At 39.7% G+C, this 27093-nt stretch overlaps 1 protein-coding gene across 2 annotated transcripts in view; it reads left to right on the forward strand.

The window, feature by feature from the left end:
* Positions 1–346: 346 nt before the first annotated feature.
* The window catches only part of aff1 (AF4/FMR2 family, member 1), a 48203-nt gene continuing 21456 nt past the window's right edge, over positions 347–27093 (forward strand). The window contains exons 1-3 of one of the 2 annotated variants that reach the window (XM_026928859.3): positions 347–579; positions 12258–12375; positions 15429–16229. In XM_026928859.3, coding sequence (XP_026784660.3) covers positions 563–579; positions 12258–12375; positions 15429–16229 — 936 coding nt within the window. In that variant the 5' untranslated portion in view covers positions 347–562. Of the gene's footprint in view, positions 580–12257; positions 12376–15408; positions 16230–27093 lie in introns of those variants that run through there. The other variant, XM_053240193.1, reaches the window with a different exon arrangement.

Raw genomic sequence — 27093 nt, forward strand, 5'->3', positions numbered from 1 at the left:
CAGCATGTTTTCAATAGGACTTTTCTAGTTCACACACGCACGCGCCCCCCTCTGTAATATTTTGGCACGCTCTTTCAGAATAACATGCCCATAATAGGATCCAACGGGCCGTACCATTTCTGACGGGTGGAAGGGGTGAACATCTGGAGCTTTCCAACTCGACACGACACTAATACAACAGATGTAATATTTTACGAAAGTCACACTGGACTTATTAAGACTCTATAACTCGTACTGGGTGTTTAGTGAGTGTGTGTATGTCGTATAAGTCTTATTTAGCTCAGTCGATACTATCCCTGACCCCCCCCCTCCGGAAGCGTGGATGACTTGGATGGTTTAGCCCGGTGAGTCCAGGGATCAAGCTCCTAGCTGTTCTGCTACAATAAGTTGTGAACTATGAACGATCAATCCTAGTTTTGGCATTTATAAATGAATAAATCTAACGTTTGGGGTTGATTGCAACACGATGTGAGAAGACGGCTTTGTGGGGAGAAGTGCCAAGAAGCTCCATGGCAATCTGCAACTTCAAATTTGGCTCATAATCTTTTTTGGCTTCGCACTAATGGCTGCTCAGTCTAGGTAAGTACTTTAAATCCATTAACCAGTTTTATAATTAATCCAGCTGGTACACACAAGTGACATCCTGTCCGATGTGAAGTTTTTGCAAATGATTTGTCGACAAACGACCTTAAAAATTCATCCATCCACCCAAAATGGTGTTTAAAGGTTTTTTTTTTTAGCTGTTTGTTGAAAATCCTAGGCAGGACAAATACATGAATAGTGATGGGGAGAAACACCTGGACTAGAAATCCTTATGTGTTTATTATTATTATTATTATTATGATGATGATGTATTTCCAAACAAAGTTCATTCTTTACAAAGGAAAATAAATAAATAAATAAAAAGAAAGAAAGAAGCAACTGGAAATACCCTGCTGGTCATTTGTTAGATTGGTCTTTGCTCTGTTTAGCTTGCTTACAATCCATCATCAAGTGATCTCTTTCAATCTGTTGTCTCTGGACTTCCCAGTAAACATCCACATGCCAACAAACCCCCTTCACTTCTTCTGTTGTTTTATTGTAGCTTATTAAACCAATCAGTCACAGATTAGCCCGAGCACAGCCTTTTCTGAGTTAAAGAATGTTTCCACTCAAGGATTCAGATCAAATAAAAATTGCAAATAAGCCATAAGCAGAGAGCAGAAAGGTCTGGAGGAAACTAGTTAATTAGGTTAATCAGTGAAGCCAATGATATTAGGGAATTAAATGACTATCAAGGTGCCAGATTTGCCGTTTCACTGGGTTTGAGGAAATTGCACTCTTCATAGTCGGATATGAAAGCTGCAATTTATTGTTTACCAACAATCAGTGTGTCAGATCAGTTTTGAAGCACCAGCTGAAACAGGATTAATTGAAAGAGGTTCTTCTTTAGCCGGATAAATTGGCTGCCAGCTCTGAACATGTTGTGCGAATGCCAAGTCTCGATCCCAAACCGAGACCTGGTGAGACGACGTGTTGCTCTTTAGGGTCTAACGAGGAAATCGGAAGCTGATCCGTCACTGGAAACACCAACAATATCACCGATTAATCAACAGCACTGTGAATTCTCAGGTCTGATTGGTCAGACGGCGTTGATTCGTTTTCTATAACATCAGCTCTGCCAGCTGCTCTGTTATTGTGTCTTTAGTAACAGCTTGTACAGTGGATGATCTGTATAATCTAAAATCTGATAATAAACAGATTTGTTAAATAACGATGGATGATAAACACTATAGGAAGACAAGCACGTTATAATCAGGATGCCCATCGTGTTGTTTTATGCTTTACATAAATTCCAGGTGTGATGTGTCACATAAAGGCCACATGATTTGTCCAATGGGGTCACCTAGTTTTTTTTTTTTAGACAACAATCACTCCAGGTAAAAAATGAGGGAATTTGGTTGCTAGTCTACTTCTGTATCATTTTGATAGACTACTGAAGACGAAGAGCCATCTTTTTAACCCGGCAGCTTCAACGACTGTTCCAGGACTTTCCATAACCAAATCACTGACTACGACCACTTGCATTGTCTCTGCAGGTCTTTTTTTAAATGGCATTTAAGGTCATCCTCTTTTAAAATGCAAATGTCATAAACAAATCCAGTGACGGGCTGGAAACCCTAATACGGAGCAGGGTTATCATACCGAGAATTTATCATCCGCTTTCCTTCCCAGCCTGAGAGATCGGAATCTAAAGCTGGAGTCGCTGATCTCGACCGGAACGGCTTTTGTTTGATTGTTTTGATTTTTTTTTCCTACGGGGAAAGTCAGGAAGGTGTCCTCGACTCCGAGTTCAGCATGTGACGTCATGTCAACATGGCCGCCCACAGCGTCAGCAGGAAACAAAGCAGCACTTCTTTACTTTTAAACGAGTTATACTGTGGATTTACAAGCGTTTGCTTTAGATCAATCAACTTACAGATGTATCTGCTTGCTAAATCTATAACACCGATGATGCAGTTCGCTGTCTGGAGGAGGAAAATGTACACGCTTCACAGTTAGCTGGCTAGCTTCTTGCTTATTAAAGACGAACATGGAGGCTTCCATGTTTTTTCCTCATTTAGTTGGTGGAAAATGACGTAATTCTGAGTTTAAATTTCCCACTTCTGAGTTAATTCGAACGCAGCATTAGCTCTAGCTTCATGTCTACCTAAAGTGAGTGATGCAGCGGCGCTTTAGTCCCTCAGCCTGTCCAGCTGCTTCTCCTCTTCATCTGTGCACTCTGATCAAACAGATCTCTGAAAGCTTTTATGCTAAAACCACATCGCACTCGTCATCTCATAGATCGCTTGCTAGCCGAGCCGAGTCTCTGCAGTAATTCTGCATCGTATAGCTGCACTGCATTCTGGGATTTTGAGTCCAGTGTCCCTCTGTGACATCAGACTGACACGCCCGCAAACTTCTCACAGAAATAATGAAAAAAAATATAGTGTCAATCAACAAACTAGCACTAGAATCACATAGAGCACATCCCAGATCTTTCAGTATAAACATGTTTGATGTGTTTCATGGTGTGTTTTTCAGGTAATTTAAAAAAAAAATCCAAACATTTGTAATATTTTTACAGAATACTTAAAGATAAATGACTAACTGTAGAATTTGCAGCTGGGAAATTTGGTACTCGTCCATCGTTCTGCAGTGGTGTTGGGCAACACCGAAAACACACAGCTGTGTTTTTTATTGCATATCACAGATAAAGGGCAACGAGAATGGGATTATTTATTTATTGTCAGTTGTCCTATTTGAGTAAGCGCAAATTTCAGTAACAGGCCCTCAGCCAAGCCACCTGTCACCATCAGCCCAAAAGTGTCTGTGCGTCATGTCTGCTGTGTCGAAATAGTGCAAGAGGGATTAATTTGTGTATTTATTTCTATATGAATTTCTTTATCTTCAGCCAGGGGTTCCCTTTTTGTCTCGGTTCACTGTATGGCTGCTGATACTGCAGTGAGAAAACATGATTAGGCAAGTTTTCCTGGACCGCCGTGAGCTGAGCAGCTCTTTAGTGTCAACGATACGACGCTTGTTATTTAAGAAAAACGAGAGGAAAAAAAGAACAGAATATAATTTGATTAATATTCTGTAAGGGTGAGGACGAACATCGATTCTTGGGGGTTATAATCATCCCAAAAAACTCTCTGTGGTTCAGAGTGAACTTGATCGAAATAGTGTTTGTTTTTACTTACTGACTCATTATTTGAACGGATTTCCCTCTGGTCTCTTAAAAGTCCCTGCTGAATTCTGGCTTCTGATTGGTCAGAATGTGATGATTCATTTTCAGTAACAGCAGCGAACCTGCGCAGGGACTCGTACGGTGGACGCTACACATGAACAAATTTTAAAAACGAGTGTCATCGTTGATATGGTGAAGTTTTCTGTAAGGAGACGTTTATGTAAATGTAACATTTAGGGAAGGAGTCTCCAGTGTCAGTGTTTTGTAACAGTCTTTAGGACAGAGGAGTTTACGCTTATAAAAGAAAGGCTACTTTGTTTACTGTTGATGTTGTGAACTCGATGTTTTTCCGAGTAGGAATTTTTAATTTTTTGGATTTTCTTAGTCTGAGGATCAGAAATTTCAAAGGTATAGTTGAACACAGCATGCATGTGTGCTAAATAATTGTTTTTAGTCATATTTATGAACTGAAATCGCTGGACTTGTTTTTCATCTTCTAGCACTGGTGTGTGTGTATGAGTGTGTGTGTGATGTTTTGTTTGGCTGCTAAAAGCTGCGGCCGGCTGCAGGTATCCGCGACCTTTCGGTGACCCTGCATACGACTGGTTAATCCTTTATTCCTGAGGTGAGCGGACAAGTGGCGCACCTGGACGAATTGAGCAGGGTGTTAGAGAGAGAGGGAGTGTGTGTGTGTGTGTGTGTGTGTGTTTCAGATTGGATTACATGCACAGCTCAGGATTGCCTTTCTCCTGGCGGAGTGCGTAAGCGCACGTTAACTCTTGTGTATTTCAGCGTGGAGGAGTTTGTAACAATGAGCTTTTTGATGGCAGGGAATGGAAAAATGGGAAGGGAATGGGAAAATGGGAAGGGAATGGGAAAATGGAGAAGGGAATAGGAAGAATGGGAAGGGAATGGAAAAATGGAGAAGGGAATAGGAAGAATGGAGAAGGGAGTGGGAAAATGGGAAGGGAGTGGGAAAATGGAGAAGGGAATGGGAAAATTGGGAAGGGAGTGGGAAAATGGAGAAGGGAGTGGGAAAATGGAGAAGGGAGTGGGAAAATGGAGAAGGGAGTGGGAAGAATGGAGAAGGGAATGGGAAAATGGAGAAGGGAGTGGAAAAATGGAGAAGGGAATAGGAAGAATGGAGAAGGGAGTGGGAAAATGGGAAGGGAATGGAAAAATGGAGAAGGGAATAGGAAGAATGGAGAAGGGAACAGGAAGAATGGGAAGGGAATGGGAAAATGGGAAGTGAATATAAAAACATGAGATGATGAGCGAGGCGTCCCGCGCACAGACACCAGTGTGCTGACTAATTCAAAATATCCTGTAATTAATGCATTGTAATGTTGTCACTCAGCATCGGTCATAATCTGACTCATGTCCAATATGGCCTACTTATATCACAGCGCTGTTGACTTCTCGATTCTGATTGGTCAGAAGGTGTTTCTATAACAGCAGCTCTGATGGTATTTCCGGCTGTGAACAGAGGAGTTCACGCTTTTGCGGTTTCTTTGTAACATGACAAGCTGAGACACGATGCCTGAGAGGAACGACTGTGTATAGCTGCTGTAACGTAAGTGAGAACAGGAGCTAACTTGTTTCATGGACATTCCAAAGCGTTAAAAGTGACTGTAAATGGATAAAAATTATGACGTCATTCATTTAATGAATTAGCTGTAAGCGTTGACATATTGCCGTGGTATAAGAAAAAAAACCATTTTGGGACGAGCTGTTGTTGGAAAATAATGAGCTTAGGACATCACACTACAGTGATGTTGATTGTTTTCCTACAGCGGCACACCCCTCGATGGTTTCTTCTTACATCCATTATACAGCAGGCTGCTTTTATATTATGTCCAGAGAAGAAACAGACACAAATTCAGTTGTTTTTCATTCCAGTAAAATGTGATTCTTTATCTCTCCTTATTCAATGATTACCCTGCTTTGCTTTCTCTCTCTCTCTCTCTCTCTCTCACACACACACACACACACACACACACACACACACCCTCCCACTCTGATAGAGACAGAATGTCCTGAACTTAAGCACGTTCTGCATTCGGAGCAACTAGGCCAGTGAAATCCGTGAGCCTATAACAGGATGTAGCTAATCCCACACGAACACCAGAAATCGAATGAGGCAGAATGTCTTCTTTCTCTTTTATTTATTTATTCATTTTAAACTGGGGAATGATCTCATTTCAGTAGTTCAGAGATTCTGGTAAAGCCTCTGATTTGCATGTTTGATTGCGCTGCATTTCTCGATGCAAATTCATCCAGACTGCGGCACTTAAGTGAACGTGCCGGCTCGAGCCTCGCGTCTGTTTTCCCACACTTCTCACTATTTTGTGTAAGAGTTTTTTTTTGTTCTTGTTTCTTTAGTATGTGTGTGTTGATTTTAGATCTTTTTTTAATTTGCTTTTTTAAATGATTATTTAACTTGTCCAGACCTGAATCTTTCCTTTGCAAAACGCTAACAACTGTCTGCAAAAGTATTAGCATAGTGAGAAGTGCATATACTCAACTATAATGGGGCCAAGGTGACTGATGCTAGCAACCAAAATGCCAAAATAGATTAAACCAACACATTGCGTTTTTATACATCATGTTGCGTTTGGAAAATCGTGACAGCCTTGGCTAGCATTTTGGCTTTGTTGTTCTCGTATCTTTGTAACCATCGCGCTTTCTCCCAGCTGTTGAAGGAAAGACTTCGCAACTAGCTTGCAACTTCATTTCAGCTTGACAGATTGTGTTTAAATGCAAGATGATGGTGCTGCTTAGTCACTGCTCTCACTAGCGCTACATGATTAATACTGTTTCTTCGTTATCGTGATGTGCGTTTCTGCAAAGTAAAGGAAACTATAACAGCTTAAAAGTTGGAAATATGATCCCACATTCACATTAGCAAGCGACAAATCTCTCGTGCTGCTTTTAGTTATCTCATGTGGGCGTGTAGCAGCTGCTGCTGTTGCCGTTTGTGGGCGTAGCCTGTCCTTATTGGTGAGTAGCTAAGGCTAACTAACACAAGCATGAATCAGTGTCAGCATTGGTTGTTCGATTTACATGTTACGTTCTCTACTTCATCCTAGCTTCCTTGCCAACATAGCAAAGCAAACTAGCTGTACTAGCTACGTACACTCGCCAGCGTCGCAAACAATCTCTCCTACTTCCTTCAGGATAAGATGAAACCACCGTTCTAAGCCGATCACCATCTCAGGGAGTTTTTCCTTGCCACCGTCGCCCTGCTTGCTCATCAGAGACGGCACACACACACACACACTTCACTTTACTTTTGTTTGTGTAAAGCTGCTTTGAGACAATGACCTTTGTAAAAAGCGCTATACAAATAAAAATGAATTGAATTGAATTGAATAAGCACATTGCACAGTAACTAGGAACTATTTGAAAGCTAAGAACTAAAGTTGTGAGTGCCACAGGATTAGTTTAAAAATCGCAGCTTGTCACGTTACCGAGAAACCGCAAACTCTTCTGTCCTGGATGCTTTCCTGTTTCAGAAAACTTACAGATACAAAGCACTGACACTGGAGACTCCTTCCATAAATGTTGAATAAAAGTCTACTTACAGGAAACTTCATCATAACGTCATCAATTAGTTTTTCTTTGTCGGCGATACAAGTCCAAGTGATTGAGCTATTACTAGAGAAGCTTCTGAGCAAGTCCAGTCACATTCGAACTGAAGTTCATCTAAATGACTCAGAATTTACCACAGAATTCTTCTTGTATTTTCCAAGAACCTCACAACGCACTTTAAAATGTTACGAAGTAGGTTTTCTCTTCACCGAGCCCTGGGCTGGGCAATTTTATGAGTATCGTGGGTAAGGTGTTGGTACTTTTCAATTCTTCAAGTGAACAATGTTGTTAAAAACTTGCTTTTGCTTCCATTATTAAATTTTCTTTTTTTGAAATTAAAATTTTTAGTGAAGGCAGAATTAAATGATCTCAGAACCTCTAGATTTTCAGAATTTGGCGCCACTGTTTTGTTGGTGATTTTGTTAGCAAAAACGTCAAGCTAAATATTGTGATAGATTTTGTGTATTTGTGAAAATGTTTTAAATTCTTGAGATTTTTTACGATGTGATTCACATATGATCTTTTTGCTCCGCCCTCTACTCCTAACTAGCTTTTGAATTTGAAAAATTGAAGTAGCATGTTAAGCCGACATTTTGTGTCATAAATGACAGCGACTGAAAGCATTAACTCAGATGTAAACATTGTGTTTATCAAACCGGTTTGTGTTGTTTTTATGCTAGCTAACATTTGAGAGATTAGGAATAACGCTGTTTTTAGTTAGCCTTTGCTAATAATCCCACGTTCTTTGGTTCCTTTGTGAAAGCTGCATCGATTATCCATCAGGAAGTGAAAGCAGCGTGATTTGAAATTGAGGCGGACGTCTTTCTCTTTGGTGAATCTTTCTTGGTAGTTGTACTTTCATACTGTTTACATTTATACTATAGAGTTTATACTTTGAGTGAAGAATTTGAAACCGTGACTCTTATTCTTAATTATTTAGAATATTTATCTGAGTAAAGAATTTCAGTATTTTGCCCACCTTTTCTTTTCCTTTCTAGAAAATACGTATATACATATCGATTACATCTAGAGTAAAATATCGGTGCCTTGATCTCTCTCTTCTGACATGATGAGATATTCCTGGTGTCGGTTTACTTGTTAGCTTACTTGGTAGCTAAACTAGCTTCGTAGCTCCAGTTCCAAACTAAAGAATTGGAGTTGGTTTTATTGCACAACTGTGTAAACATTATTTTTGGCCAGACTGGTAGTTTAAACTGCTCATTAAGAAAGTACCAGAGAACATCAGACATAGCAATGAAATACAACTAAATATGGACCCAAGTTAGAGTTTTTTCTGTGCGTCCATTCACCTTTTTTTCCATCGTAAGGTTAAAATTTGCATGGGATTGCCCATTTGTTTATTCAGATAGACATAGTGATTTAGAGCTTGAAGGATCTCTCTGGCTCAAACCACAGAGAGAAAGACACACCACCCTGGCGTCGTGTTTTCTGCTGCAGCCGGAGTTATGGCCTCCTGCCGCTCTACTGCGGCAACGATGGGGGAAAAATATGCGAGAGAGAGAGAGAGAGAGAGTGAGTGGGGGAGTGGGGGAGTGTAAATAAAGGAGAGGGTGTGTGAGGTCTGAGAGGGTGAAAGTGGAAAAGCGGGGGTTATGTTCCAAACTTTTCTTATCAGTCCATGTGTGTGTGATTAACGGACACTTTTGTCACGCCGTGTGTTGCATCTGATCCGGGACGGCTCTCCGGTTGCCATGGCAGCCCAGGCCGAGGTCACGGGCGTCACGGAGGTGATGTTTTGCGAGAACAAGAGCTCAGCGGTTCATCCGAGTTTAGACGGATCGAATGTGAATTGGATTTTTCTGAAAGAGGAAAGCTCGTCTCAGAAATCAGAGCCACTTCCAAGAACTGTCCGGTTTCCTCATTTATCAAAAGTGAATGTAAATATTTACTCAGTTGATACCATTCATTAATACAGCGATTAAAGGAGTGCAGCTGCACAGCACAGGTTTATATTAATGCACTGATTATAATACAGTATCACTTCTATAGCAGTAACTTACGCAGGGGCGCTCCCCAAAAAAAGACACGCTATTGAATTTAATCATTAACATGATGAAGCTTATCATTTATGGAAGGAGTCTCCAGTGTCAGAGCTTTGTTAAAGTCAGAAGTAAAGCAGTAACATTTTCAGGAGTTTACGCTTTCAGATTTCTCAGTAACACGACAAACTACTTGTTTTGTCGTGTTAACTTTAAGAGAAGAAAGTCAGACTGGTGAGGGAACGACTGTTCATAGCGCTTATAACGTAAGTGATCAGTAGCCTTGCGGACGTTCCACACCATTAAAGATAACTAGAAAAAAGTGTCATTCTTCATTAAATAAGTCTGTATAAGAGGAAGAAAAGACTTGGCAATGTGCTGTTGTAGGATGTTTGATTGATTCTTGTAACAATTTAATTTTAGTACATCGGAAATGAAGGTCACTGAGCTGTAGCCCTTAACATGACCGCGGACGTTTGTGCATTGAGATTTGTACATCTTTTATAACTAAAGCTTAAACAAAGTCACTATTTTGCATTAGGTAAATAAAAAGATGATGATTTTTGTGTTTGTTCGGAAAATATAATTCAACTCTGCAGGAACATTGTTCCTGTTCATGAACTGTTCATACAGCAAGCCTCATCTGTTGCTTCTCTGCTTTTCTTTTCTAATAAAATGTCCTGATTGTTGCACTGAAAACAGCCTTTTTTGAGCTTAAAAGCAGAAATCCTTGCTCCCTGAAAATGCCACATGCAGCGCTTTTGGCTGTTTTTATAGATCACATCATTCTGTGATCTGTGTTTCTGTTTAAATGAATCTGCTCACTGCGTCTGGCCAGGTGCCAGTTGCAGAATTCAGGGCCAGATGTTGCGTGTTGTGTTACTGCAACCCCTGAGGACCCTTCATCTAATCACACCTGTCCTCTTCCCTCCACCCTAAAGATATCTTATCTGGAACATGCGCTTGGGCAAATATGGATGACAGATTGTCCAATAAAGCAACATAAATATACATGATAAATGTCAGTTGATCTTAAAACCTGGAAAAGTGTTTGGTTTCCAGCATGCAATTTTGAGTTCAAGATGGTCCTTATTTACTCCTAAACAAGTTATTTTCCTGATTTTCCTCTCACCAGACTTGGGCTTATTGCAGGGCTGTAGTAATTGCAGACTGACCTTGTCTGAATGACGTCACGCTGTGGAGTTTTCAGTGGAAAGATTGCACTTGGCAGTCTGTGAAGCATGAGTAATTTCTTCGCCGTTACGTCCAGTGACTCATACTGACTCACCAAAAGGTCACACAGCTAATACCGGCCTTTTCCTTTGTCCTCCATCTCACTGAACAAAACCCACAAATGGCCATTTTTATCACACACGGGAGGCAAAGCGTCACATCTCAACACTTTAGCATAATTGTTCAATATTTTTGTTCCGGCTTTTAATAGCGTTTAGAGTGCAGTGCTGTTAGTCATGCAGTACGTCTCCCTTTTGAACATCGGACAGTCTAATAGTGGGCTCTAATAACCCTTAGTAATGGTAAACAAAGCGTAAGTTGGGAAGCAGATTTTAAGCAATGGAGAATGTGCATGAAAAGAAGAAAGTACAAGTGCAGTGAGAAAGAAGGCTGTTTTGATAGACTGGAAGTAAGAGAAAAATTGATGCTCTGGATTGGTTTTCTATTGGGGCTGATTGTGCTTCACACTAAACAAATTTAAGCAGACCAGAAAAAAATTGCTAAGAGGAAGGAGTGGAAATGTGCTTGCAAAAATCTCCATTTTCTCCCAATTTAGTCATTTGCCAAATCCCATCCACCAGCCAGCTTTCCCATGTCACATGACAGCTAGCACGTGCTTCCTCAGAGACACGTGAATCCACGGCATCTTTTCGAACACAGAGCTTCTGAACACTTGGAGGAAAACGTTATCTGCCCTCTTCCACATACATGAGCTCACAGACCATGATTGGTTGTCGCTTTGATTGACAGGGGACAGAGTAACGCCGCCCCGGTCACAGATGGCTTGTTGCATCATCAGGATTCGATCTTCCGTCGACAGCGGAAACAATTTTCTGTTGCATAATTCTTGCTCACTTCCTCTTGACTGAGTCGAGGGTCGAATCATGTTCAGTGCAGTTCACAGTAGAGTAGAGTGGCCTCAGACTCGGGTTTGAGTTCACACTCGAGTTCGATTGCTCCCGTGTCCTGATTTTAGGCAGGGGCAAAAACAAAATCGTAACAAATAACGTAGCGTAAAGTAATAAAGCAATTTGCCATAGCTAACAATTTTTTATTTATTAAAGAATGTGATACTTTTTTAAAATCTATTTTTCACATGTAATATTGTGGAATGTCTATTAAACAAGCTAGTTCCTGTTCTCACTCACGTTATAGCAGCTACAAACAGTCGTTCCCTCACCCTCGTTTTTGTCTCTTGAAGGTAATAATACAAAAATTCTACTTATGTTGCCAAGAAACCACAAAAAGCATAAATTCCTCTGTCCTGAAAATGGTTGAAAAAGTTACAGTTTTCCTCTGACTGTTACAGAACACTGACAATGGAGACTCCTTTCATAAATGTTAAACATCTCCTTACAGAAAACCTATCAACAGTTATACTTTTTTTAAAAAAAAAATCTGTGTATGTGTTGATCACTGAAGTCCCTGTGTATGTTGTTGTTATAGGAATTACGTCATTCTGATTTTAGAACAAGAGTGTTAATGCAAATCTGTGATTTTTCTATGCAGCTAGCAAATTATTTGAGACTTAATATTGATTAATTTGCCATTACAAGCCGTGACTAAATGTAGGAAATTTGACGGTATTCCTTAGTATGGACATATACAGTATATACGGTACATATGAAAGATCATGAAACAGAGCTTGCTTGTCTTCTTCTTTAACCTTCTGTGGTTTAACATCTGTTCATGTTTGTTCTTTTTTGTGGGGGTGGTATACACAGCGTACGCGAAGAACTGAACGTCCTGCGGAGGAAAGAATGGGAGAGGAGGAACCAGGCGGCCCTGCAGGATAAGGAGCTGTACCAGGAGAGTACGCCGCTCTTCGGGGAGCCTTACAAGGTGAACGTCAATCAGTCAGGCCTTTCTGATCGAACACAGGCAGTGCATAGGGCAGCTAAATTTCTAAAAAGCATAACAGACACACTGGCTACTCATGAATCAAAATTATAATTATATTTGGCTAAATTAAAATTAAAGTTGTTACACAAAATGGCACTCTGTCTTAAGTGCTAGTCGCTAGTGGAAGTTATGATAGCTGGATAACTAGGTTCTTAGATAGGAACAAAATATGTTATTTTAGCAAGTTCTCCAGCATCATTAATGGATTTTTTAAACATTGTTTTCTAAACATAAGCTAGATAACTGTCCAACAACCAAATGCTGTCCCAGTGGCCAACATCTATGCTTTTTTGACTATGTGATGGTGAAAGCTTTGCTTAAAAAAAAGAAAAAAAAAGAAAAAAAGCCAATTCACTGAGGTGGAAAGGATGTGGGATGTGAAAGCATTTGTTTCCAGAAGTGGTGACTTTCACCAACTTTATCTTGATGAACCTTGACCTGTGAATTCGTGAGAAAGCCAAGTGGGTTGGGCTGCGGTCTCTGTGAATGTTAAGAAAAGTGGAGGACCTGCTAGTTATTGTTAAAAAAAAAAAAAAATATATATATATATATATATATAATGTTGTTGTTGACAAGACACAGGACATGTGCCTGGTTTTTTTTTCCCTCTCTCTCTCTCTCTGCCTGCTAGATTTTTTTCTGCTATAGTCTCAGTTTTGCCATTGTTAACTAGCTGCTTAGCCGATTGGTTGAATTGGCAGCTAATATTATAGCAGGCAAATGATCTTGCTCAGTGTGGATAGAGGATGGTGGATAGAGACTACAGAACAGATTTTTGCTTTCTCACAGGGAATCTCGCACTACCCCTTAAAGCTTAGTTGAGACGTTTCTGTAAAGTCCATAAATTATAGCGGTGTTGCTCAGGGGAAAAACTGTAGACGGAGAATCGCTGCTCAGTCAGTTGAGCTTCCCAGCATGTCCGTTTTAGGGCAATTTGGATGCAAGACAGGTTAATTTGCCTTTAAAGTTGAAATCTTGATGATCTGTCTGACATGGTTCATCTGTAGACGTGGATAGAGAAGCCCTGAGGGTGCTGCTGGTTGAGATGAACATGGACACACACATGCATATATGAATGCAGAAGCGAGTGTTTTAATGAGGCCCCTTGGAGCTTCTCTGTCAGGGTTTCGGGATGAGACTGAGGATTGAATGACTGATGGATTCTCGAGAGAGAGAGGGATAGAGAGAGAGAGAGAGAGAGAGAGAGAGAGAGAGAGAGAGAGAGGCAGAAGGAGGAAAGGTGAGGGTGCCTTTTTTCTAAAAGTAGGATGGTGAGCCGTCTGTCTTCTCTCCTACTCCCATCAGACACCCATCTGCTCCCACAGCTCGTTATCTGGCTACGGCAGTTAATTAGGCTCGTTGGAGAACAGGAGGTGGTGGAGAGAAAGAAATAAGCAGTGTGTGAGAGAGAGATGGTGAAAGATTTTTTTTTTCCTTTCTTATTTAGTGTCAGAGAGACAGGCAGTGTATTAGTGAAAGTGTCTAGAAACAGAGACAGGAAGGAAAAGGAAAGGGGACAGAGAATGAAGCATTTGAAATCAGAGTCTGTAGTCTCCTGTTTTAAAATTTGAATATTGTCCATTTCTCTTGTTGTGAAAAAGATTAGAAGCATGGTGGTGGTAGTATTTAAGACAAGGTTTGTCCTAAGTCCAATGCAATATATGTGTTGTCAGGCAGTATCACACACTCATTTCTTAACATGCATACAGTGGATTGGAAGTTACAAAGAAGACAGAGAAAAAGAGAAGACATATGCTAGTGCAGTGGAATTCTTAGAGCACTGGGTCAGCCATGATACGTCACCCATGGATCAGAGAGGGTTACGGGCCTTGTTCAAGGGTTCTACAATGGCAGTGGTAGCTCGGTGTTTAAGGTATGGTCATGAGTTCAAATCCCAGCTGCCACTGCTGGGACCTTGAACTGGCCCTTAACCCTCAGTTGCTCAGATGAAACCTGTCTCAGTTGTAAGTCTCAGCTGTAATCCAACTTAATTTAGTTGTAGCAAGTTGTTTTTATACCTTTACTGCAAAAGAACAAAACAAGGACGACGAAGGACTAGGAAGAACAATATGAAAATTGTTAGTCAGTATATTCTAAACTGCCTAAGATCTCAAGAAGACAAAACAAAACAAAAAAGAGAAGCCAGTGTAGGACAAACACTGAGCTATTCAGGACTGGCCCTGGGAAACAGTCAGCTGTGTTTACGCATCCACCCTCCCCGTGCCGTCAGAGCAACCTGCCTTATAAACGTCGTTAGCGTCCTGTTGTCCGCAGGCCAGCGAGAGCACTTCAGTGCACTCAGTGGCCTGTGGGCAACAGTTGTGCTTCCACTTTAAACGTGCCTTGTCGGTTGTGCTAAGTCGATACGCGTGTCAGCTGGGCCCTGTTAAGCTTTTCAGTATAAGTGTTCCATGCTACGTTAGCTGTCATTTACATGCTAGTATTACAGTTCCTGCTTGAGTAAGCCTTTCTCAGTACTCTGCAAAGACTGTATTTCTGCAATGCATCCACACCAATGGTTTTATTGCTACTGTATGCTGTTATTGCAGTCTTCAGCAGACATCTGGGCCTATCATTTGGTCTGGCAAAGCTTCATGACAAACAGTTTAAAGATGGTAGATAAGGATGTTCTGCTGAGATCTGGTTGTTGACAGTACAGGATGTTGTTAGCTGTGATGATCATGGCATATAAACCTCTGGGGAGTCGAAACCTGGGAATTTAATGTCCTCGTCTGTGAGTCTCGATGTTACACAAGCTAGCAGTGCCTTAAAAGGTCAGATAAGCTGGATGTCATAAACACTTATGCATGCTATTGTGCATACAACTATGATGGAAGTTTTAGTAGAAAGGTTAGAAACGGGTAAAATATCATGAAATATAATAATAAAGGTTATAAAATGGCACAGGTTATTCATTATGATTGTATAATTACTTAGTTTAGAGACTTGCACACAAAGGTTTACCCTATGCAGGACTTTATCTTTTTCCCTAGACAAACAAAGGCGATGAACTGTCCAGCCGCATCCAGAGAATGCTCGGTAATTACGAGGATGGGAACAACTTCCAGTATAACCAGTATGATGGGGCACCCAGGGATCGACCCCCTTCATCATCATATGAACGTTCAGGGCACCCCGTGCACAAGGTCAAAACGGAGTCCTCATTCCAAAGTTCATCTTCCTACGGAAGCACTAAACAAGGCCACAACTCATCTCAGCCTTCAAAGAAGTTCCCAATCCCGGACAACTCCATCCCAATCCAGAGTAAAGAAGGTCCCGTCAAGTCCCATCAAACAAAAACGGACTCCTGGCCTGACATGAGAGACTACGCCACCTTGCCACCTGTTCTTCCGGACATTTCACCACCTGCAGAGCCTTTGTCCCCTTTACATTCCAGCGAGTCCAGCGAATCAGAACAGGACATGGATGAAGACAACGATGCCAACGAGCACTCACTTTCCCCTCAGTGCAAAAGTTCTTCTGGAAGGACAGCGCCATCACATCATTCAGAGGCCCAGCAAAAGGAAACTTCCCACCTGGGTGGAGATGTCCCAATACCAGCTTCCCAGACCTTCCCGCTTCCACTTTCTTCCAAGCCCAACTTGGCCAACTCTAGGAAGCCCATGGCGTTGGTCCGACCAATGGATGGACCCGACCAGGTCAACAGCGAGTCCCCGGATCTAAAACCGTCACCCGATGACTATCACGGACAGTCTTATGAGAACTTGTCAGATCTGAAGAATGTAGGCAAGCCGAACCTTCCTCCACTAAAGATCCCGTCGCAGCCTGTAGAGGTGAGTGTTCTTTTTTTTTTAATGTCGGATAACAGGCTTATTGGTGGTGTTGCATATCTGGGTTGGAAATATTTGATTATCATTTTAAAATCTTTACTTGTGGGAGTTGTCACTGCTTCATTGTGGCTTTTAAAGCTTTCGTCAGCACCAGAAGAATGTGAAGTATGTATGGTCTGAAGTACATTTTCATGCTCATTAGTTTGGAACTGCTAATTTTCCAAGCATATCCATTTTTTTGACATATAGTTAAATCAGAATATAGCCTGACCATTTTACATCACATTACATATAGCTCCATTCTACATTCCAGCCAGTCATTATGTTTTGAAGTGCCCACTTGAGAAGAGTTGGCTATAGTTGATTGGATTTGTCTGTTAAACGAATATAATTGAATTATGGCTCAGTTACTCGTCCACTCGCAGAGGGGATCACGTGCTTTGGCGGAAATGGCATTTGATGTAAGATGCTGTTTGCCAGTGAACTTGAAAACCTTGCTTTGTCAGAGTAATGGTCGATACGGTCAAGGAAAGGGCAGATCCAACCGAGCGTTGAGAGATTCACCCGCTTCCGTCCCATTCGCTCTGCGGATGAACATTTGCATAATTGGGGTTTTGTACCAGCTTCCCGTTCCGTCCCTGTCAAAGAGAATCTCAGGATGTCACTGTGACTCTTCCTAACAGCTTAATTAGTCTCTTGATGCTGCAGATTCCATTCACGTCATGTTGTCTTTGAGCAAAATTGTAGATGCCTTGTTTGATGTCTATGCCGTTTAACCACAGCCGGTGACTGAGCGATATATCGGTTGTTAATCTCTATGTTCTTTTTTGCGATACTGTTATCAGTATTATCTGTCGTTATTCGGTCTGGTCGGGATTTTGCTGCATCAGTCCGAGGGTTCCAGGCCAATCCGGAGAACGTTTTGCTCAGCAGTTGCCTACAGATTGCTTTGGCTTAATGCAATTCTTGGCATTTTTGACCAAAAGTAATAAAGCTAGCTTCGATATTTATAAGTAAGACTCAGAACGCAAACAACAAAAACGCAGCGCAGTTTGGTGTCCGCTGTGTGCCTCCATGCCTCCATCTTGCCCCAGTGTTTATTATTTCATATCAGAAATTAAAACCTCTATAAACCTCTGCAAACTTCCCCGAAGCAACTGACTTGGGAAAATTTTGTAGATAATCTTTAAAATTGGATTTTTTTTTTAACTGAGTACTTTTTTTTTTCAACTAGTTTTTTCTTTTCTTTTCTACTTTTCCTACTCAACTTTCGTTTCTCTTTTTTCTCATTTCTTTTCTTTCTTTTGTTTTCTATTTTTTTCTCCTCTTTATTTTCCTATTTCTTTTCTTTTCTCCTCTTTCATTTCTTTTTATTTTTTTCGTCTGTGTTTCTGGATTTGGATGTAAAATAGCCTAGCAATACCTAGCCTCTTTTCTTTTTTCTTTTCTTTTCTTTTCTTTTCTTCTCTTTTTCCTTTGGATTTGGATGTAACATGGCCTAGCAATACATTATCAGGTCTTATTTTTCTGTACTTTTTTTAAAAATTTTTTTTAAAACTCTCCAGAGTTTTCAAATGTTTATTAAAAAGGTCTCGATGATCAAAAATGCGGAAGTGTGAATCCGCTCGTCCCTTCCTGAGGTCATGACCAGGCGGCCGGAGGGGCTGCACCCGAGTGTTTGTTGGTAAAAGCGACACACTAAAACACTGAATAGACTGTTTCACAGCTGTTCATGTTAATCCAGGTCAGCGTGGTGACTCATTCACTCATCCACCCGCACAGCCACCGCGGAACACACCTTACCCCACACACACACACACACACACACACACACACACACACACACACACACACACACACACACACCTTACTGCACTGACTGCATTGACTGCACACACGCACATACACGCGTGCATGCACACCTTACTGCACTGACTGCACGTGCGCACACACACCGCAGAACACGCCTTACTGCACTGACTGCACGTGCACACACACACACACACACACACACACACACACACACACACCGCAGAACACACCTTACTGCACTGACTGCATGCATATCAACGTGCACATACACATGCTTCCGCACACACACACTTTTTTAATACAGTGTTCAATAAATATAACAAAATATAAACAATAAATGCAAACATAACGCGCGCACACACACACACACACACACACACACACACACACAATAATTTAATGGAATATCGTTTTTTGTGGGTTTTTTTCTAATTTTATTTTCCTTCTTCGCTTTTCTTGTCTTCTGTTCTTTTCTCCTTTTTTATTCTTTTGTTTTCTTTTTCCTCTCCTTTTCTCCTTTTCTCTTCTAGTTTTATCTTCTATTTTGTCTTTTCTTTTTTTATTTTCTCATATCCTCTTTTCTCGTTTTATTTTTCTTTTCATCTGTTCTTTCCTTTTTTTCTTTTTCTTTTTCTATTGTTCATTTCTCGTTTTCTCTTTTCCTTTCTCTTCATCCTTTTGCTTTTTTCTTTGCTCATTTTTTTCCATTTTTTCTCATTTCCCTTTCTTTTCTTTTTTTTTTTTTGTCTTTTCATAGTCATGATTATATTTTAGATATAGTGATGTGCATTCCCCCCCACTTCTCTTTCTCTCTTTCTCTTTCTGAGGTGTCACTGAGTCCTAGTTCGAGGTCCACACTCCTGCAGCTCAGTGTTCTCAGTGTTATAATAAATACATCACTTCCTGTTCCTGTTCTTCACGTATTCAATTACAGTATTATTATTATTTCCTCCTAAGCTGTAAGATGGGAACATGATGTGATCTTTTTGACTAGGTTTTCACTTGCAGATGTTAAAGGCTGGTGCAGCGATTATTATATTGTGCTGCATGAAGTCTTACTTTTATAATTATAAACAGGTGAAGACTGGAACGGAAGGAATTCGTGGATCTCGTCAAAAGCACACAAAAGCTCATCTGGATCATCGGATTTATTTTCACCGCTGTAACATTACCTCGTCTGTCCTGTGTGTGCGTTCAGGCGTTTTTTTAGATTCATCTCGATCAACTCCTTTACTGTTTCATGCTTATCTCGTTTTTAAATGTCCGCCTCTTCCGCTCTTGAGGTCTTATCTGATCTACGAAGGAGAAAAGAACATGGAAATGCATTTGTGTTAAATATAAACAGACCAGCAGCCAGGCGTCGTTCCGAAACAGTGAGCAGATGCTTCAGGTTGTTGTGAAAGCAGGACGTGTCCACACAAGTGGCTCACAAAAACCACAACCGGATCTTTAAAAGTGCACATATCCAGCGTGAGGAACAGTCAGTGGTGTATATGCGACAACACAATAAATGTGTGAGTTAACTCACTGTTGTGTTATTAAAATTATTCATTACAGTATCAAATACACACGGGTGACAAATTAAAGGAAAAATCTACGGAATGTGTCTTAATTATCGTTTCTTTAGTAAACACTTATTCACCGAGGCTTGTATGGCACATAAATGGTTTTTTTTTTAAAAAAAATCTGTGTAATCGTTAAAACAGGGAAGATTTCTGTAAGGAAACGTTTCTTAAAAACTATTTATGGAAGGAGTCTCCAGTGTCAGAGGTAACGCTGGAAAGTTCCTGACATCTTCAGGAAGCGTTACGGTTTCTCTGTAACAGGAAGAGATGCACTTTTTTCTATTTTTAACTTAGAGAGAGGAAAAATGAGTCGAGTGAAGGAACGACTGGTTTTATTGCTGCTGTAACGTAAGTGAGAACAGGAACTAACTTGTTTCATTGTTCCACAACATGAAATGTAACTATGAATAGATTAAAAAAAAAAAAAAAAAAAGGTTATTCGAGGTTGTTGGTTATTTTAAGCAGATAAAAAATCGCAGGCGCTGGCAAATTGCCGTGTTGTACGTAAGAGGAATAAAACATTTCCTGGACATTGTGTTGCCTCGAATTCATCACACCATCCTGCCGTTGTTGATTATTTTCCTACAACAGCATGGCACTGATATTTTAATAATATTTCACTCAAAATAAACAGCCTTCTGCTGCAAATGTGGTGTAAGTTAGAAAACCCACATGCTTTGAGATTTTGTGACATGTTTGTGTTATTATATTTGTGCTTTTTTTTTGTGCCACTTGTAATTGAACCTCTGTCTCGGTCATTAGAGAAAGGCGTCAGTGAGCAGACGACAGCGAGTCTTTTCGGTGCCAGAGAACTTTAACGATCGTTTAAAAAGGTTAAACATCACTTTAAAGTATAAGGTAGGTAAGCAAGTAGGGCTCGGAATTCGTGTGTGTGTGTGTGTGTGTGTGTGTGTGTGAGATGTGCAGAATGGTATAATTGAGCAATAGCAGGCAGCGTTGGTGCACACAGGCAGGGTGTGTCTGCATAAAGCCTGGCTCGTGTCCAGAGAGACAGCGAGAGAATGAGAACCTGCTCAGGAAGATGGGTCACGACACGCCGGCGGCTGAGTCACCGGCCATGTTTCAGGCGCTGTAGTGAGCTCAGTGGCAAACATCGACTCTGAGCGTTGAGAAAACCACTCTGTTTGGGTAAGAGTGGCAACACGAAGATGTTTTAATACAGAGCTCTCTTATATATAGTCTTATAAATATAATTACAAAATATTCAGAATTTAATATGGTGGCACGTAAGTGCAGAATACATCACCAAACCAAAACACTGGCAACAAAACCACAAACGCAAACAGAAAAACAAAAAATGTTCGGAAACACAACAGCAAAATTGAAAAACAGAACAACAAATTCAGAAACACAACAGCAAAACTGAAAAACACAACAGCAAAACTGAAAAACACAACAGCAAAACTGAAAAACAGAACAACAAATTCAGAAACACAACAACAAAACCAAAATACACAACAGCAAAACTGAAAAACAGAACAGCAAATTCAGAAACACAACAACAAAACCAAAAACACAGCTGAAAACACATCGACAAAACCGAGAACAGTGCAATACATTTGGAAACTCGACAACAAAACCAAAAGCATAACAGCAAAACTCAAAACACAAAACACAATATCAAATTTGGAAACACAACAACAACAACAAGAACAAAAATGCAGCTACAAAACCAAAAACACAACAGCAAATCAGAAATGCGACAGGAATAACCAAAAACACAACAAATTTGAAAAATATGACAGAAACACCAAAATCACTACAAAAAAAAAAAAAACAAGAGCATTGACTAAAAAGGGGCGGTCTTTAATGAACGCCACATACTCGTTCCTGATTGGACATCGCGCTGCGACTATCACAAGGAAAAATAATTGCATGTTTTCATTCTGTTATGAAGTTAACCTTGCAAAAACCTTTGAAGGTGAAGTTGCATTGATATTATAATAAAGAGTAAAAATTCTTTTTTTCTAAATAATCCAATGACTTTTTTAGCTTTTGCAAATTTGCATGAATTCCATGAAAATGTTCACAACTTATCTAAAATAACATCTGATGACTGCCTCTGATAAAAATAAGCAGGAATAAAAGCTTCCGTGGTTTTATTTCAGCTCATATTTCCTCTTACTGTAAGCAGCCTCCAGTTCTCGGTTTTCTACCGGCTCTTAGAGTGACACGCGCAGCAGCCAATCAGCAACGAGCGTGTGATGATCAGTAAGGACCGCCCATTTTCTGGTTTGAGTTTATGTTGATGTGTGTTTTGCTGTCGTGCGTTTTGTGTTTTAGTGCTTTCTGATTTGCTCTTTTGCGTTTTTGGTTTGTTAACATGTTTTTGCACTTGCGGCTCTAACGACAAATATCAAGCGTGCGTATGAAAATAACTTTTTTTTCTAATTTAAATTTCTTTTCAAAGGAAGTATCCTGTAAATAGTGTCAGTGTAACTTCAGTCAAAAAAAAAAACAAAAAAAAAAAAAAAACAACCTACAGTCATATTCACGCTTAGTAGTAGTAGTGCATTTACCGTACATATCGCTGTGTAATGTGTTACTATAGAAATGATAACAATACTTAAAAACAATAGTGATTAGCATTAAATCGTTTTCTTACTTTGGCGTTCTCAGATTTGCTCACACTTCTGGTTTTTTTTTTTGTCAAAGATCTATTAAAAAACATGCTCAGAAAAGCACATCATGATGTAATTTCTCACGGGAACGATATCTTATCATCATATCACGCATCGCTACTCAGTTTCGTAAACTCTTCTGCTGAGCCGAGTGTCCTGTTATGGACTTGTGAGTTTGGAGCAATAGCGGCGTGTGATACTGTCGCAACTCGTCAGCTTCTGATTACAACAACGGACGCCTGAGCGAATTCTCCTCACGACTTCAGGTGCTGCTGAACTCTCGCAATCTCGTGACCCCAGGCTGTAACGGCTCTACCTCAGCATGTGTCGAGGATAGGAGTGAGAATATTTTTTATTAATTAATATGTTATATATTCCCAAGGGCTGAGGTGAAGTGAGGTGAGGTCACATCGTAGCTCTCCCCTTTTCCCAACAGTGACAGATGGATAGATAAATGCTCACTTATCTTACATTCATGTTACAAAACGACAAGTTGACACTCGTATTTGTCTCTGTTGGCTGATGCTTTTGTCTCTTGTCTTGTTTTTTTTTTTTTTTTTTGATGTTCTAGTACATTTTGGATTAATATATAATTGATAGATATCACTGTATTACATTCGATAACTTGTCTTAAGTACGGAATGAAATATGTTGACACGTATATTCTAGGAAAATAATCAACAGTGACGTGACACCTATAACAGCACGCCCTGAGGTCTTTTATTCCCTTTATATTACAGCGATTTGTCAACGATTACAATTATTAATGTATTAACGATCATGCTGTTTACGGTTACGGTTAATGTTGTTGAACGTCCATGAAACATATAGCAGATATAAACACTCGTTCCCTAACCATCCTCTGTTTTTTTTTTTTTTTTTGTTTCTCTTGAAGTTTGTAAGGCAAAAAAAAACCACGCATCTTGTCATGTTTCGGAGAACCGCAGTGTGAACACTTGTCCTGAAGATGTTGAAAAACTCATAGCTTTACCTCTGACACTGGAGACTCCTTCCATAAATGTTAAATAAACATCTCCTTCCATATAAACGATTTACACACATCGCCCCACAGAAAACTTCACCATATCGGACATACAAGGTCTTTTTAAGTATAGAAATGATAACGTGTTAGAACGAGTGTATTATACGAGTGCACTATTGTCAGAGCTGCTGTTAGCGAAAACTAATCACACCCTCTAATTTGAGAATTCAGCAGCGCTAAAGAGAATTATTTTACATCTAATCAGTATTGAGCTTCAATCTCAAATCCAGCACTTTCCTGCTTCACAATCAACCAGCTCAGAAAGCTTCCGCATAAACACACAGCATATTTTGACAAAGGCTTTTATTTTGTCTCTGTCGAAGGAACCGCAGTCTTGCACTTGCAGTGGAAAGTAGGTCACTTTCACAGGAAATGTCTGGTTACCTGCTGCTCTGTTGCAAGCTAGCGTGATCGCAGCTTGATTCGCACATGTAAATGAAATTGCATCGTTAACAGCACCACCTACAGTATTAAGAAATCTGTAAATATGTAGAACAAGTAGCAGCTGATAAAATAATAAAAGAAATACACTAAGCTCAATTGAATGACACTTCACCTGTACTACAGAGTGTCCAAGAAGTCAGGAACCAGTGGGGGTTAAACTATATATACATGATTTTTAAATTTATTATTTTCTTACTTATTTATTTACAATTATTTTTATATTTTTTTCCTTACAGGTGAAAAATGGCATTAGCATTTGGTGAAAGGGTAGCGATAGTGCGTCTCGGTACTCTCGTTGGTTCCTGACTTTTCGTACTTTTCATGTATTAGCTATAATGATAATGGATAAATTTGCAATTAAAGTAATAAAACCTAAAATCAGATCATGTTCAGAATTAATGTACCAAAAAAAAAAAAAAAGAACATGAAACTTTTACCTTGTGGTATTTATTTATCCTGTCTAACTGTTGACCTGCTTAATGGATGGTCCAGCTTAAATATCCTGTGTGTGACACTTGCTTTCTATTTTACAAAAATCGGTAAAATAACGGATTCTACAACTTAAGTAAGAAAAATAATCAGTGACGGGGTGGTGTGCTGAAGCGGAGGTACCACCCCAAAGTTGATTATTTTCCTACAACAGCATGTCCTATAGTGTTTTCTTCTTGTATACACTGCAGTTAGCAAACACTAACAACTTTTTATATATTAAATGTCATACTTTTTATCTGTTTATTGTTACATTTGAGCTGTTACTATAGAAACGATAACATATTAGAACGAGCGCGTTAATATAAATCTGTGATTTGCAGCTTCTATATTGTCAGAGCTGCAGGTATAGAAACTTAATCAACCTCTTCTGACCAATCAGAATTGAGAATTAATATTATTATTATTATTTATTAGCATTTATTAGTTACTCTTATCATTATGTCAATAGACAATCCTCGCAAAATGTGCCTTTGTGTTTGTGTTGATTGTATTTTGGGTACGTGACTGTCTTTCTGATTACTGAAAGACAGACACAGCATGACAGACAGACAGATTTGTGTGTGAGTGTGTATGTGTGTGTATTTAGCCTTTTTGTGAGGACCAAAAGATCTTGACAATGATAGGATTGTGTCAAATGTCCTCACAAAAATAAGGCGTTTCTACAGTTTGTATTAAAAAAACAACTTCGAGTCAGATGATTTCCTTCTGGTTACTAAGATTAGGGTTAGGTGTAGCATTAATTAGCTACAGTAAGTTTTATGTCAATGGAAAGTTCTCAGAAGACGTGAGTGTGTGTGTGTGTGTGTGTCAGGGGTTGGGTATGAGACCTTTGCTGACCCTGTCATTGGGCAATACACTCTTCCAGTCTGTCTTTCTGATTTCTGAAGTGTGTGTACATGTATGCAGCCCTTTGGGAGGCTCCAAAAAGACCAAAAGTCCTCACAATGATAGGATCATGTCAAAGTCCTCACAATCACCTGGTCCTCACAAAAGAAGTGTTTTTTCTTTCTTTGTTTTTATAGCTTTTATTTAAAAGATATCCATCTAGTTACTGAGGTTAGGGTCAGGTGTAGCGTTAATTAGCTAATTATTATGTCAGTGGAAGGTCCTCACAAAGATATGAAGAATTGTGAGGTTCAGAAATGTTCTCACAAAAAAGATTTCTTTCTAGTTACTGAGATTAAGGTGTATGGGTGTGTGTGTGGGTGTGTGTGTGTGTGTGTGTGGGGTGGGGTCTAGGTTTGTTCCTGTGTTTCGCCCTCTAACTGCGTACTCATTGGCCAATCCTTCCAGCCGGTTTACAAACAAAATAAAACACCTGGGAGTGTGTTTTAATTATCACAGCAGTTTTAATTACCGTCTATTACGTTTAAGGTCTGCCTACTGTAATTGCTAGGGATAATAATTAAAATATTTATAGACCTGTAAACACTGACAATTAGACTAGCTAACGAGACCAAATAATTACGCTATATTTATGTCTATTAGACGTCCGCCTTTTTTGACGCTCTAACAGGTGACACAGTTTCTACTGCAAAAAAAAACTTCGTTCTTGCATTATCACAATTGTGACGTTTAGTTATTAATGTTTTTGTGGTAGACACTCCAGCATTTTTTCGAAGGTTGAGTCTGATTGCTCAGAAGTTGTTGATTAATTTCCTATAACAGCAGCTCTCACAGTGGTGACTTGTATGCCAGACACTCGACAAAACACTGACTAAAAATGTTCTTTAACAACAAAAAACATAATTGTTTATATGGTGAGGTTTTAAGGACATGTTTATTTAGCATGTTTGGAAGGAGGAGGAAAAGCTGTAACTTTGTTTGCCCAAACGGGAAAGTCTTCAGGACGGAGGACGTGTTTTTTTGTTTGTTTGTTTGTTTGTTTTTGTAGGGTGTCTCTGTACCATGACAAGCTGAGTCTTTTTGTGTTGTTTTTGGGCCTAATAACTTGAAGGGAAAGTAAGGGAATGATTGTAACTAGGAACTAACTTGTTACATGGTTTCAAGAGTAACTCCGCTTCATCAAACCATCCCGTTGTTGATTATTTTCCTACAGGAGCACAACACAGACTGGTTTGTTCCTCACATGTTGTCCACCCCACGTGAAAGCTAAAACATGTTTCCTGTATAGCCAGCTGGCACGACTTTTCAAAATGCCACTCAGGAGGTTCTTTTTAACAGTTTATCCTCTTAAATCTCAAGCGATTTATATTTGTTATAAAAATGATACACTATTTAATGTATAAAAACAGATACTCTAGCCAAAAAGACATCAAGGAGGGTCTAAGTGATGTCACCAAAGTGTGTGTGTTTCTGTAAATAGTTTCCACTGCAGAGCTTGGAATTCTCTTGACCGGAATATCCCAGGATGGTGTAAACTCCTCTAGGAAGGAGTGTCAACATTCCTCAGGCTTTTCAGCAGCAGCAAAACCTGCATAACAAAACATCCACCTCACAGCCGTCGCGTGGGTTTTAGTCATTCAGACTGCTATGAGGCGCTTGTGTGATTAACAATGTAATAACCTTCCCGGGTTTGTGTGTGTGTGTGTGTGTGTGTGTGTGTGTGTGTGCGCTAACAGTTATTTTGGTAATCTGTTAATTTATCGATTAGTTAGAATATCTTAAATATGTACTAATTGCCAAAAAACATACTTATAGTGTCATAAAACTGTCATTTTAAAAAAGTAAAATAAAAAAAATAAATAAATTAAACACTAGAATTTTAATAGTACATTCTAAATAACTAATGAAGAAATACATAAAAATAAAGTGGCACTTAGTGTTTACAAGCACTTACATTAATTACTATAATTATCAAAACAAGTGTGGAGGTAGAATTGGGCTAGGAAGTAATGTGGTTTGCAGGA

The sequence above is a fragment of the Pangasianodon hypophthalmus genome, chromosome 15 (assembly GCF_027358585.1).
Source record: "Pangasianodon hypophthalmus isolate fPanHyp1 chromosome 15, fPanHyp1.pri, whole genome shotgun sequence".
In the NCBI taxonomy this organism is placed as follows: Eukaryota; Metazoa; Chordata; class Actinopteri; order Siluriformes; family Pangasiidae; genus Pangasianodon; species Pangasianodon hypophthalmus.